This window comes from Rhinichthys klamathensis, unplaced genomic scaffold (assembly GCF_029890125.1).
Source record: "Rhinichthys klamathensis goyatoka isolate OS25496 unplaced genomic scaffold, OSU_Roscu_1.1 h1tg000819l_1, whole genome shotgun sequence".
NCBI classification, from domain to species: Eukaryota; Metazoa; Chordata; class Actinopteri; order Cypriniformes; family Leuciscidae; genus Rhinichthys; species Rhinichthys klamathensis.
The window spans coordinates 7,092-19,871 of record NW_026607205.1 but is presented as its reverse complement, the minus strand read 5'-3'; the positions used below and the strand labels follow the sequence as shown (position 1 = coordinate 19,871).

The following is a 12,780-nucleotide window of genomic DNA, read 5'->3' as shown; positions in this document are numbered from 1 at the left end:
TGAAAAAGATGCATTGGGATTGGCATTTAAAGGGATAGTTCACTTTGAAATTAATTTTTGGTATGTTTTAGCTTACCTCAAGGGCATCCAAGATGTAGGTGTCTTTGTTTCCACAGTAGTTTCAATTTTTATATTTTTAGGTCAAACCGTTCTTGTCTGTCAGTCATATAATGCAGGTCTATGGTCACCACCTCAAAGAGCAGCACAGAGAAGTCCAAATTAAACATGATTTAATGACTCGTAAATGTAAGTACACATTGAAGGCCTAAGACACGAAACGAGCGGTTTTTGTGAGAAAACGAACAGTATTTATATCGTTTTCTTCGTATATCGTATTTCTTTTATATCGTATCTGTAAAACTGCATTTTTCCATCTTAAAAATATATCTAAATTACGCCATATGCTCTCATTAACAAATGCAGAACAATTAGTTCATGTGTTCATGACATCAAGGCTAGATTATTGTAATGCTTGTTACATACTGGCTCTCAGACAGTAACAAAGAAAGGCAGGAGAAAGTTCGGCAAACAAATGTCTAAGGATTTATTTGTTAACTCCATAAGTTTACATTTGCATACAAACTACAATTCAAACACCGAACAAAGCCGGTCTCTCCCGCGTCCTCTCGCCACACCCAAGCCCTCTTTATGCCATCAGCTGGGACACGCCTCGCGCGCCGGCATCCCCATCAATTAAGCACAGGAAGTAACCTAGGATAACAACAAGACACGAAACAGAAGAGATACAGAAACACAGACAATCGCTGATGTAACATGCTCTACTGGGTGGTTGCCCTGCACGCTTAATAAACAAACTACAGCTAGTTCAAAACGCAGCAGCTCGAGTTCTTACCAGAACCAGGAAGTATGACCATATTAGCCCGGTTCTGTCAACACTGCATTGGCTCCCTATTAAACATCGTATACATTTTAAAATATTGCTGATTACTTACAAAGCACTAAATGGTTTAGCTCCGCAGTACTTGAACGAGCTCTTAAAGCGTTATAGTCCTTCACGTCTATTGCGATCTCAAAACTCCGGCCAGTTGATAATACCTAGAATATCTAAATCGACTGCAGGCGGTAGATCCTTTTCCTATTTAGCACCAAAACTTTGGCATAATCTTCCTACCATTGTCCGGGAAGCAGACACACTCTGTCAGTTCAAAGCTAGACTAAAAACACATCTCTTTGACCTATCGTACACATAATACTTTATTGACTTCTGTAATTTAATGTTAGGCTGCATAGATTAGGTCAGCCGGAACTGGGAACACTTCCCTTAAATCCAGATGTACTCGCTACATCATAAGAAGAATGGCATCTACGCTAACTTTAGTGTCTTTGTTTATCCCAAGGTTTCTGCGTAACAGAAAATAATTGAGAAGTTCTGCCCTAGGCACAGACCTATCGCCCTTTTATATCACTATGGTGACAGCCAATTGGCTTACGAGTTACGACCCAAATATAATTATTAGAGTAAGTAATGGGCTTCCCCATCACAATTAGATTGTAACGTTTTGTACTTTTTGTTCACTTTTTCTCTCACATGTCTAATTATTCTGTAGTTTGTGAAGCTCAATATATGTTCTCCCATGCTGTAATTTCTCATATATTTTCACTGTTTACAAGAATACGGCTGTAAAATCCAATAGCTTTCCTGACTCGCATATACTTAGTTAACTTTACTCAGTAATATAAAATACATACTACTTACTAGGTTTTGTTGGGTAACAGTCAATTGCAGGGTGCAAATAACAAGTTACTCAATCGTTTGAGTGACACTTACTTGAAATAAGACGTCACTAAACCAGTGAGAGTCAACAGTGCGTTAAAGCGTGCCTAATGTGCAGAAAAAACAAAGAAGAGCTTGTGAGAGCATGCGCGGTAGATTTTGTGCGTGTATTCCGGCGCCAATTTTGCAGATGTGGAAAGACGTTGACACAGACTGCCGCTTTGCATATAGCTGGATTAAGGGAGAATAAATGTTGAAATTAAGTGTCATTGTATGTGTTTTTGAGAAAATTATGAAAGGGGAAGACTTGATAGTGTGTAATTGTAATCAGATCAATTTAATTGGGCACAGAAAGAAATTCGCATCTTTATTGGCCAGACGTCGAATTCTCTTACAGTGCAAATCTCCAAATCCTCCATCAGTTTCGCAGTGGCTTACTGATGCTATGCATTTCTTAAAACTTGAGAAAAATAAATACGCAATGAGAGGAAACACACCTTTTCTATCATGTTTTGCAGACTTGCAGGTCTTACCAGTCTAAGTCCTGTTATATTTTATATTTGTATATGATTTTAAGTAAGCCAGGGTGGGGGAGGGTTTGGGGTTTGGTTATGTAATGTCTTTTTCCTTTCTTGTTTCCTGTTATGTTTAAAATCTAAATTGCAAAAGTTCAGTTTTCAATAAAAATATGTTGCAAAAAAAAAAAAAGGTTAATCTTGTTGATGAAAGAGCATATAAATCTTGGCATTTAATATGTTAAGTGTTATTATAAGCTAATAGCTAGCTATAGTCTAGAAATTCATTTGAGAAATCACGTAAATCCTACATACTTTAGTTTATTTAAAACTTCACTGAAAAATAAAAGCATGTTCACTAAACTTAACCGATTTAAGTTACAGGGAAGCAATTCCATTGAGTTGTTTGAACATTACTATTTCACACATAGATTCTTTCTCACACAAGGAGCTTACATAGATTAAAAAAATGTCATTAATGTTAATAAAAAATAATTTTCTTGTGTGAAACCACTGTCCATAATTGAATTAAGTAATTAAGGTTTTTTTTGAGTGGAGATAAACAATGAAACTATATAATTGGCCATCTCCTTAATCCGCTTTACTAGATTGTTAAAGACGCTTTTTTTAACAGCTTGATCTCTTGCATTATCCACTTGAGCCTTTGCTACTACTTCTCGCCTTTTCTCTAGTTCTTCCCCTCGAAACTTGTACTTTAGAGCCTCTAATTCCCTCATTCGTTGTTCTTCATTCTCTTTCAGGATCCGTTGTGTCTCTTCCTCAATCGCTCTCTCTGCCTCCTGAAGCATGGCATTACTGTAATATTCTCCACCATTATCAAGAACCATTTCATCAATCTTGTGTAGCAGCCGCATAACCTGTTCTGAATCCTGTATCGTATTATCAATCGCAAAATATTGTCTCCCACATCTCTTGACAATTTCTCGTACTTCTGGACTACTGCGCACAAGTGTTTTAATGTCCTGGCCTTTAAGTTGATCTGCATGAGTGAACAGCACCATGGCGTAACCTAATGCCTTTTTACCAAATAATCTTTCAATGTATTCTATTGCTTTTGCAGTTTCTTCTGTGTATCTTTCCAATTTAAGAACAATCAGAAAGGCATGTGGACCAGGAGCAGAATAAGATATACACGTCTTAATTTCTTTCTCTATCTCTTCATGACTCAAACTTGTGTCAAAAATACCAGGAGTGTCAATAATTGTAATTTTTCTTCCATTAATAATCTTAGATTTCTTTTCAGAGTATCGGGTTACAGATGAAAATGAAAAATCGGATTCAAAAACTTCTTCTCCCAGGATGGTGTTTCCAGTGGTACTTTTCCCAACGCCGGTCTTTCCAACCAGGACAATCCGGAGCTCACTGCGTTCTGTTAAATAACACAAATCACCACATTCAAGGCTTATTATTGATTTTCTGTTTTCTGTTATTCATGACAGATAAAACTAATTACATTTTAAAGTAAAGCTATGTTTTGTTTATGCATACAAAGTAAAAACTCATAGGACAGGATAATGATTTTTACCAATCCCATTTTCTTCGAGAACACAATCGTTGAGGGAAGTTTTGGTCTCAATCGTACAAATCTGCAAATAAATATAAACATAATGTGGTTGAAAGATATTTAGGTGTGAAATTGTCTGTCTGTGTATATAAGAGAGAGAGAGAGAGAGAGAGAGAGAGAGAGAGAGAGAGAGAGAGAGAGAGAGAGAGAGAGAGAGAGAGAGAGAGAGAGAGAGAGAGAGAGAGAGAGAGAGAGAGAGAGAGAGAGAGAGAGAGAGAGAGAGAGAGAGAGAGAGAGAGAGAGAGAGAGAGAGGATTAACACACTTTTATTTTAACAACAGTTATAACCAATCATATTTGTTCACCACAAAAAAACAAATAAATAAATGAACAAACTACAATTTCAGCACCAATTCATCTTCATAAACTGTACATAAGACATGGTTTATCCCCCAAATTTCCATAAAAAGTTGTAAACGCCCAACCAATTTGTAATACGTATATTCCACTCTGAGACGAGAACCCACTAGGCCCAAAAACATAAAAATTGGATTTACTGCACCTTGTCCTGATATCTTATTTTTTCTAGTTTTCCAGAAGGCTAATTTTGCATTAACAAATACGAAATTAAGTAAAACCAACACATTCTTTTGCTCAACAGTGTACTTTGGACCAAAGATAAACAACTGAAAAGAAAAAGTTTCACCCAAAGATGTAACCCACTCTGTTAACAAGGAAAACAAATCCACCAACCTTGTACATTGCATAAACAAATGAAAGACAGATTCAATCTCTGCACAAAAAGGACAACCCACACTAACACTAGGATCAAGATGCGCCACATGTCTGTTTGTTGCTATAGATCCGTGTACAATCCTCCACTGGAGGTCACCAGTCCGCTGGTCAATCGGACGTTTGTACAGGATACGCCAACTACCTTTAGGGCAGGAGTCACCAACCCGTCGATCGCGATCGACAAGTCGATCTTGGAAGCATTTTAAGTCGATCGCGAAGAGTTTTCAAAATCAGAGAAAAAACACCAATATTTGTATTCATTATTATTTATTAATTAAAAATGCACCATGTGTGAGCCTACTGTGTGTAGTAAATCGTGTCTAGGGGATGCAGAGGCGCGCGCGCCGTTACAATGACGTCGTTTTTGGCTCATGCGGCGCGTCGAGTATAAACAAGGCTTCACGCTTTAACCAGCTCAGCCACTTCACACTTCGCTCACATCAAGCTCTTCAAGCTAACGATACGCAAGCTAACGAAACGATGGCAAACAACGGTGAGGGAGTAGGCTATTGCTAGTTTGAAATCTGCAGGGGTTTTCCTGCATAGACAATTATGAGGCGGCCGCCTCCGTCAAATTTATAGTTAAGAAACAATATAACGTTATAGACTACACACGACCAGAGTGCTGTTTTCCTGAATGCAAGCACGATTGAAACCAAGATATTGATTTCATAACAGTTCAATAAACAAAGTTAAAATTAAGTTACTTACATTTTTAGACGCAATTACTGTTTTTGTTCTGTTTCAGCAGCGAAAATAGTTCCAAACAACAGAACCAGCGCATCTCACAGCAACACTCATCCATTATTCATCAATGATTCAGCGTTTTGACCTATTCGCTCGAGTCAAAGATTCAATTAACGTTACCCATTATTAAACCGCCTCATTCTGAATCAATCAGCCGTTTGAACGAATCGTTTGAATGAATGATTCAATGACTCGCTCATTAAGACGGCCGCCTGCCGCTTCTACTGGCGGTTTAGTTTCAAAGTATCATTCTTTTCAACATTCCTTATTTGTATATTCAAAAAATATTCAAAACAATCTCATAATCTCATTTAATACAGTTATAATTTTTCAATGTAAATTATTTAATTTGATTGGTAACAGCCTTGTCTTATTATTTTAATTGAATGTATTGATAAAATGTAAGAATTTGAAATGAAATTTAGAGCATACCAGTACATTAAATAAAATTAGGGGGAAAATGCCCTTTATAAAGGTACAAAAAATTATTCCGATAAGAGTGTTTTCAAAAATGAAACATTGACAATTTAAGTTTAAAGGGAGTAGGCCAAAGCCTCTGTTTAGGCTATAAAGGAAATGTAATTTTGCCAAAAGAAGAACTTTTAATTTAAATAAATGTTAATTTTAAATCAGCCTACTTCAGTGTGATATGTTACCATATTATCATGCTTAATTGAATAATTGTAATGTGATGATCAGATGCAGATATCTAAATCAAAGAATATGGGTGGTTGGCAGGTGGATTATTTTTTATTTTTAACAACAGATTCGAGTGACTCAAAGTGCACCAGATTAATGAATTTATCTTTAAAATGTACAAATTTTTCTCCCGGGGGGGCATGCCCCCGGACCCCCCTAGTGTTACGATTTTACCACATCCGCCTCATTTTGAGCCAGGAAAAACACTTTATTGGCTATTGTTAAAAGGAGATCTGTGTTTTATGTTGTTGGAAAAGGGAAAGAGAAGTACATGACTGTTTTAGGCCTGTAATTGATTGATTATTGAGGTAATGAATAGTAGTAGGTCTGTAATTTGTGTGAAAATATTTTTGAAGAATTGAAGGATGACTGTTGTCATAATATTTTGTATGCTAGTTGCACTTACCATTTTGATTTGAAATAGCCTGTTTTAAAAGGGAAAATGAAACAGTACATTATTGGCTTAGGCCTGTAATTGACTGATTATTGTGTTTATATATGAGTAATAAGCCTGTGGATATATACTTAACAATGTTATATTACTGTTGAAAATGTTGAATTATAGTTGACAGTTTGTATAGTTATATACTATTTGTATAGTTAAATAAATATTTTGCTAGTGACTAACAGGCAACAAAGAATGTCAAAGTAGAACTACATTGTGGCCTTGTTTTTTCATAATTTTCTGCAAGTGGTAGATCTTGGTTTACATTTGGACTTGGGATGTGATCTTAGGCTTGAAAAGGTTGGTGACCACTGCTTTAGGGGAAGAGTCGGTACCAAAAACCTTTGTCCATTTTGTTGAAAAAACCCAAGTCAAAGAAAGTAAATTAGACACCTTTACACAGGTGACATAAAGGGCTTTCTTTCCCACTGACTCGAATCCATCCATTTGTGGAGTTCTGAATGACAGTAGACTTTTCCTCTCTTCCAGCCAGTCCCCCACAGCAGCTCTTACAGTCAGGGGGTGAAAACAATACTCACGTCCACTTCTCCATTCATCTATTAAAGCTGGATTGTCCAGGAAAGAACGATAGTTAAAATCCAGTTCTCCAAACACCTCTGCGGTGAGCTTTTGTAATATTCGTATGGACTGAACTCCAGCTTTCTTGCCCAAGGATTCCAAACTGGTGTGCAGTAAATGCCCCAGCTTTGTGCACCCAGCAGACAATAAACGTGAACGCAGAAAAGCTGAGGATAAAATTCTCGTCAACAAAGGCCACCTAGCCAACATCCCGGCAGGTACTTCAGGCGATCTTGAAAATGCAAAAACTTTCCAGGCTTCCAGAACCGATTTGAAGAATGGAATAAGATCTTTAAGCTCAGACTCTTCTAGCTTCATCAAAAACAAATGTTTATCAAGTCCCATTCCACCAGCTCTTCTCAAAAGTGCCACTGCGGTGTCAAACCAAGCACTATCATTGTTGTATAATAGTCTCTGGGCAGCTTGTAAACGAAAAGTCATTAGCCTGGATCTTTTATCCACTTAACTGTGGCCTCCTTCTTGTATCGGCAGAAACAGTACAGAGGGACGCACCCAATGTTGTCCGGACCAGAAAAAGGTCACCAACTTTCTCTGTACTTCTTGCACTAGTCCAGCAAGTGGTTGTAGCACATGAAATCTGTGCTACAATGTGGAAGCAACCAAATTATTGACAATCAAGACTCTCCCCCTGTAGGATAGTTTGGGTAGCAACTTTCTCCATTACGCCCTCCCAATTTAACTTCTGAAAGTCATTTGAACCAAAATGAACTCCCAAAATGTTTAACCCTTCTTTACCCCAAATAAGCTTTCCTCGCAGTGATGGTAGACAACATAGAGCATCTTCACCTGCCCAAAAGCCTCACTTTTGTCCCAATTTACTTTTTCTGATGAAGCCTTCTCATATAAATGAAGGACTTCAGACAGAGCATTAATATCCTGCCCACCGCTAACCAACATCATCAGCATAAGCAGTAATAGAAACATTTACATTCTGAATCACATTTGGTATTGAAAAACCACATAAAGTCTTTCTTAAATTAAAAAGTAGAGGTTCAATGGCAATACTATACAACAACCCAGACAACGGACAACCTTGCCGTATTCCTCTTTGGACAGAAATTGGTTTACTCAATCCGCCCCCAACCTTTACCATACATGAAGCGCCAGCATAAAGAAGTTGTGTCCAATTTAAAAAACCTTCCCCAAAACCAAAAACTTATCACAAATAACTGTGATCTAAAAAGCTTTTTCCTGATCTAGGGCAACTAATCCAACTCCTAAATTAAATGTTTTACAAATGTCTAAAATATCTCGTACTAATAACAAATTATCCATTATTGACCGATTTGGTATGCAATATGTCTGATCTTTATGCACTATTGTATGTACATATTTCTTTAATCTGTTAGCAAGACATTTTTACAAAATCTTATATTGCGTGGTCAATAAGGCAACAGGCCTCCAATTCTTTAACAAAGACAAATTTCCCTTTTTAGGAAGCAAAGAAAGAACAGCACGGCGACATGTGACTGGCAAAAATCCATCTTGTAACGTTCACAGAAAGCCTCATAGAGATCAACACCAAGAAGGTTCCAAAAGTGTTTGTAAAACTCTGATTTCAAACCATCAACACCAGGAGAGCGCCCCGAGCTGAGCTGTGCGGCAGCAGATGAAAGTTCCTCAAAAGTTAAAAAAGAGTCCAAAGCAGTCTTTGAATCAGAGTCCAATTAGGAAGACCTTGAAATAACTGTTCAGCACAGTCCAGTTCACAATGTTCTGCAGTATATAAACAGGAATAAAAATCCACTGCATGATGACGCATTTCTGCAATGTTCGTGGTGACCCTTCCATCAGGCAGAAGGAGGCAGGCCATTTGTTTGTGCTGTTGCTGCTGAACGTTCCAAGTTAAAAAATATGCACTTGGAGCATCCATCTCATTTACTGCAATTAAAACGAGACCTCACCCAAGGCTCCTTTTACCCTTTCATTTAAAAAGGACCCCAACTCACTCTTTTTTTATTGTAAACAATGAGACAAACCAGGATCATGTCTATCCAACAAATCTTTCTCGATTGAAACTATAGATCTTTCAAGAGTTTGAGTAGCTTTTTTATCATATTTGTGGAAATAACTGTATATTGCTTACATAACATTTGTATTTGTGTTTTCCCAATTTCCCACCATTGTCTTCAATTTTCAAAAGTATGTTTAGTTTTTTTTTTCAACATTCCCAGAAAACTTCAAAATGTTTACAGAAAATTAACATTGCAATAATTTGGCATTGAAGTGCCAATATGAAGATTTCCTTGAAGACTGTGACAAAACTAACGACATAAAAAACATATGATGATCTGAAAAACCCACTGGTAAAATTGAGCACTCGGTAACCCGATTACTAAAACATTTAGACAAATTCTGTCTAACCGGGCAGCACTCACTCTATTATCAGATACTTTTACCCAAGTATATTGTCTGGCAGTATTATGTTTAATCCTCCACATATCTAAAAGTTCAGTTCCCTTTCGTCCTGGGAACTCCAACGTGTTGTCGGGAGTTCCCTGACGAATTGGGATCACGCTAGGGAGACCAATTGCCTTCGAGTGAATTAAAACGAGCCAATGAAAATTGGCATGCAAGGTTTGCATTCCGCGACCCGCCTACCAACGCGGGTATAAAGGGCGGAAGTAAACATTGCGCAATGCTTTTAGCTTCGGAGCCGTCCGATTGTGTCCTCTCTGAGTGAGTGAGCTTTAAGAAATGTATCTTTCTTACAACTACGAGTCTGCTGTTTCGGGAGGGGATCTCTCTGTGTTGGTGAGATGGCGTTTCAGCGACCGCGCGGTTTCCTGTCTGCCGGCTGCGTCTATATGCTGTTAATTCAAAAAGCTGTTTTCACAGCTGGTAAACGGTTTGAGTGCGCACAGCGGGCTTGCAGTTTCCCCGCTGTGTTGCCGCGTTGGGTCCCTGTGTGCTTCAGCACGATAGAGAGAGTACTTTCTTCCTGAAAGAGCAACACGAGTGAAGATCGCGTCCCTTTTCAGGATGACGTTTCACTTGTGTTTCTGGATGCGATCGTTTCCTGTCCTTATTTGACGGCCACGTTCATTGTTTCACATGCCTAATCAGTGTGTGAGGACTATGTTCGTGGGTGGTTCATGTTCTCTTAGGAGTGCATAACCACGTCGGCACGTTGTTCGCCTCCCCTTTGTCGTAAAGGTTGGAGCAGCTCAGCGTGCCGTGTGCCGTCGAGCGCCGGCTGACAGCGCGGGATGTCACGGCAACCCAGCGCGCGTCATTCGGCACTCAGATGCGTGGTCAAGATCAAGACTCGCATGCCTCTATGAGGTGAGTCCCTTTGCTTATTTCCCGATCCAGTTTCTCTTCTGGTGCACAGAGGAGGGCTGCTTTGGGCGAATAACATTGGTGATCTGAGGGTTTCAGTGAGCACGAACCACTCACTCCTCTAGCACATCGCAAACATGCTGAGATTGTGTTCGTGGGTGGTTTATGCTTTCTTATGAGAGCATGACCACGTCGGCACGTTGTTCGCCTGCCTGAGGGCTTGAGCGTCCAGCGTGCCGTTTGTCATCGAAGCAATGGCCACGTTCACTATCTTGCATGCCTGGTTGACGGCCACGATCACGGTTTCACATGCCTAATCAGTGTGTTGAGACTGCATTCGTGGGTGGTTCATGTTCTCTTAGGAGTGCATGACCACGTCGGCACGTTGTTCGCCTCCCCTTTCTCGTAAAGGTTGGAGCAGCTCAGCGTGCCGTGTGCCGTCGAGGCTTTCGAATGGGTTTCAGGTCCTTCTCATGAGGGACCAGGCATTTTCATTCGGGGCCCCAGGGAGGACAGATGTCGATCGCTACATCGGAGGGAGGGCGGTTATACTCTGAAAATGATGCTGAGTTCCTACCATAATGGTGTGTTCTCATGCTGAAGATTCAGACTTAACGGCCACACTATCCTGGGCTGTTCTAAAGCGCCTGGATGTGTGTGAAGAATTTTGGCAGTATGGAAGCATTTGGTGCCAATATGGCAAGCCAAACATGCCTAAATCTGCAGAAGTTTTTTCCTCTCTCACTACCACTGCACGTGCGTAGTTCTAACTCGGGGGTTGAGCTGTGCTTAGTGACTGACCGTGATTAGTCACAGCGCTGGCCCTCGGTTAGACGATGTCCACACTGGTGGTCCAGAAGCACCTCAAAGTCAGCCCGCTCGGAGTTTGTTTTCCCCCAGCAAAGGGAAGGGAAACAACCCTGAGAGGAGCGACCCAGAGTATGTGACGTTCTGCTCTTTGGGAGGTGCGTGTCATCACCACTCCTTCCCCGGGGGAGGGCCGGGTGGAGAATTTCGTTTCTGTTCCGCTGCTGGTTATCCTGTAATCAGCGGTACCCATGAGCAGTCCACTTCCTCTGAGTCGTTCACGGGCCCCAGCGCTCAGATGGCAGTGAGGGCTGCGGCCTTGTCACTCTCGTCTCTCGCTGGGTGAGGGGAAACCAGGACTCGATGCCCCCGGGCCTCGTTCCTCGTTTCCCTTCACGGTCGAGACTGGCAGTATAATAAGACCAGTTTCCTCCGTCCGAGAGGGTCAGAATGGCAGTGTGTGCCGCCCCCGAGCTGCACCACTCCCGTTCCCCTCTCCCCAGCTTGCAGATAGCAGTGACGCAGCCTCGGCTGCGTCGCTCCGGTCTGCAGCTGGGCCCGGAGGCGCAGAGACCAGGACACGAGGAGTCAGGGGCCTCGTTCTTTGTCTCTCCCCCTCCCTTCGCCACAGGGCAGCCCGCAGCAGAAAGCCTACGAGCTCTCTCTGCCGTCTGCCCCACGGTGGACCACTCAGACCCCGCTTCCAGTGGCTACATTGCCACTGGAGCCAGGTCCCGGCCTTCCACCTCGCTGCCCCTCCGCGGGTACGCCGGTGGTTCGGGTGGGCTTATTGGGTCGGTACCTGGAAGCCTGGCTAGCGCTTCCGGGTCTGTCCCGATGGCTCGTCCGCACCATTCGGTTCGGCTATGCAAGTCAGTTTGCACACCGGCCATCCAGGTTCAGGGGGCATCCACTTCACTCGTGTGCGGTCAGTGGATGCCCCTGTCCTGCGGAAAGAGATCGATGTCCTGCTGGCGAAGGACGCGATCGAGCCGGTCCCTCCTGCCGAGATGAGGTCCGGGTTTTACAGCCCCTACTTCATTGTACCCAAGAAAGGCGGTGGGTTACGACCAATCCTGGACCTGCGAGTTTTGAATCGGGCCCTGCACAAACTCCCGTTCAAAATGCTCATGCAGAAGCGCATTTTCGAATGCATCCGTCCCCAGGATTCGTCTGCAGCGATCGACCTGAAGGACGCGTACTTTCACGTCTCGATTTTTCCTCGTCACAGACCGTTTCTACGGTTTTGCTTTCGAGGGTCGAGCGTATCAGTACAAGGTCCTACTCTTCAGGCTGCCCCTGTCGCCCCGTGTCTTCACGAAAGTCGCGGAGGCGGCCATTGTTTCCCATGAGAGAACAAGGCGTTCGCATTCTCAACTATCTCGACGACTGGCTCATTCTGGCTCTCGCGAGATGTGTTGTGCGATCACAGGGACATGGTGCTACGGCACTTCAGCCGGTTGGGGCTTCAGGTCAACTGGGACAAGAGCAAACTCTGCCTCATGCAGAGGATCTCTTATCTCGGTATGGAGTTGGACTCGGTCGCCCAGACTGCGCGCCTCACGGAGGAGCGTGTCCAGTCAGTGCTCACCTGCCTCAGGTCTTTTCGAGGCAGGACAGCGGTTCCACT

The 12,780-nt window shown here is 41.9% G+C and overlaps 1 protein-coding gene across 1 annotated transcript; it reads right to left on the bottom strand.

Annotated features, from left to right (window-relative positions):
- Window positions 1-689: 689 nt before the first annotated feature.
- On the bottom strand, window positions 690-7,958 carry LOC130078129 (GTPase IMAP family member 7-like). Its single transcript, XM_056243639.1, has 5 exons — window positions 7,797-7,958; window positions 3,797-3,857; window positions 2,856-3,694; window positions 1,790-1,842; window positions 690-711 (listed from the first exon to the last, which is right to left on the bottom strand). The coding sequence occupies exons 1-5, from the start codon at window positions 7,956-7,958 to the stop codon at window positions 690-692; spliced, it is 1,137 nt and encodes a 378-aa protein (XP_056099614.1).
- Between the last annotated feature and the right edge of the window lie 4,822 nt (window positions 7,959-12,780).

Coding starts and splice junctions, on each gene's coding strand:
- LOC130078129 (XM_056243639.1), bottom strand. CDS start 7,958: ATGTTGGTTAGCGGTGGGCAGGATATTAATGCTCTGTCTGAAGTCCTT. Junction 3,858..7,796: donor GCGAGGAAAGCTTATTTGGG/GTAAAGAAGGGT, acceptor ATTTATTTGCAG/ATTTGTACGATTGAGACCAA. Junction 3,695..3,796: donor TCTCGAAGAAAATGGGATTG/GTAAAAATCATT, acceptor CATGAATAACAG/AAAACAGAAAATCAATAATA.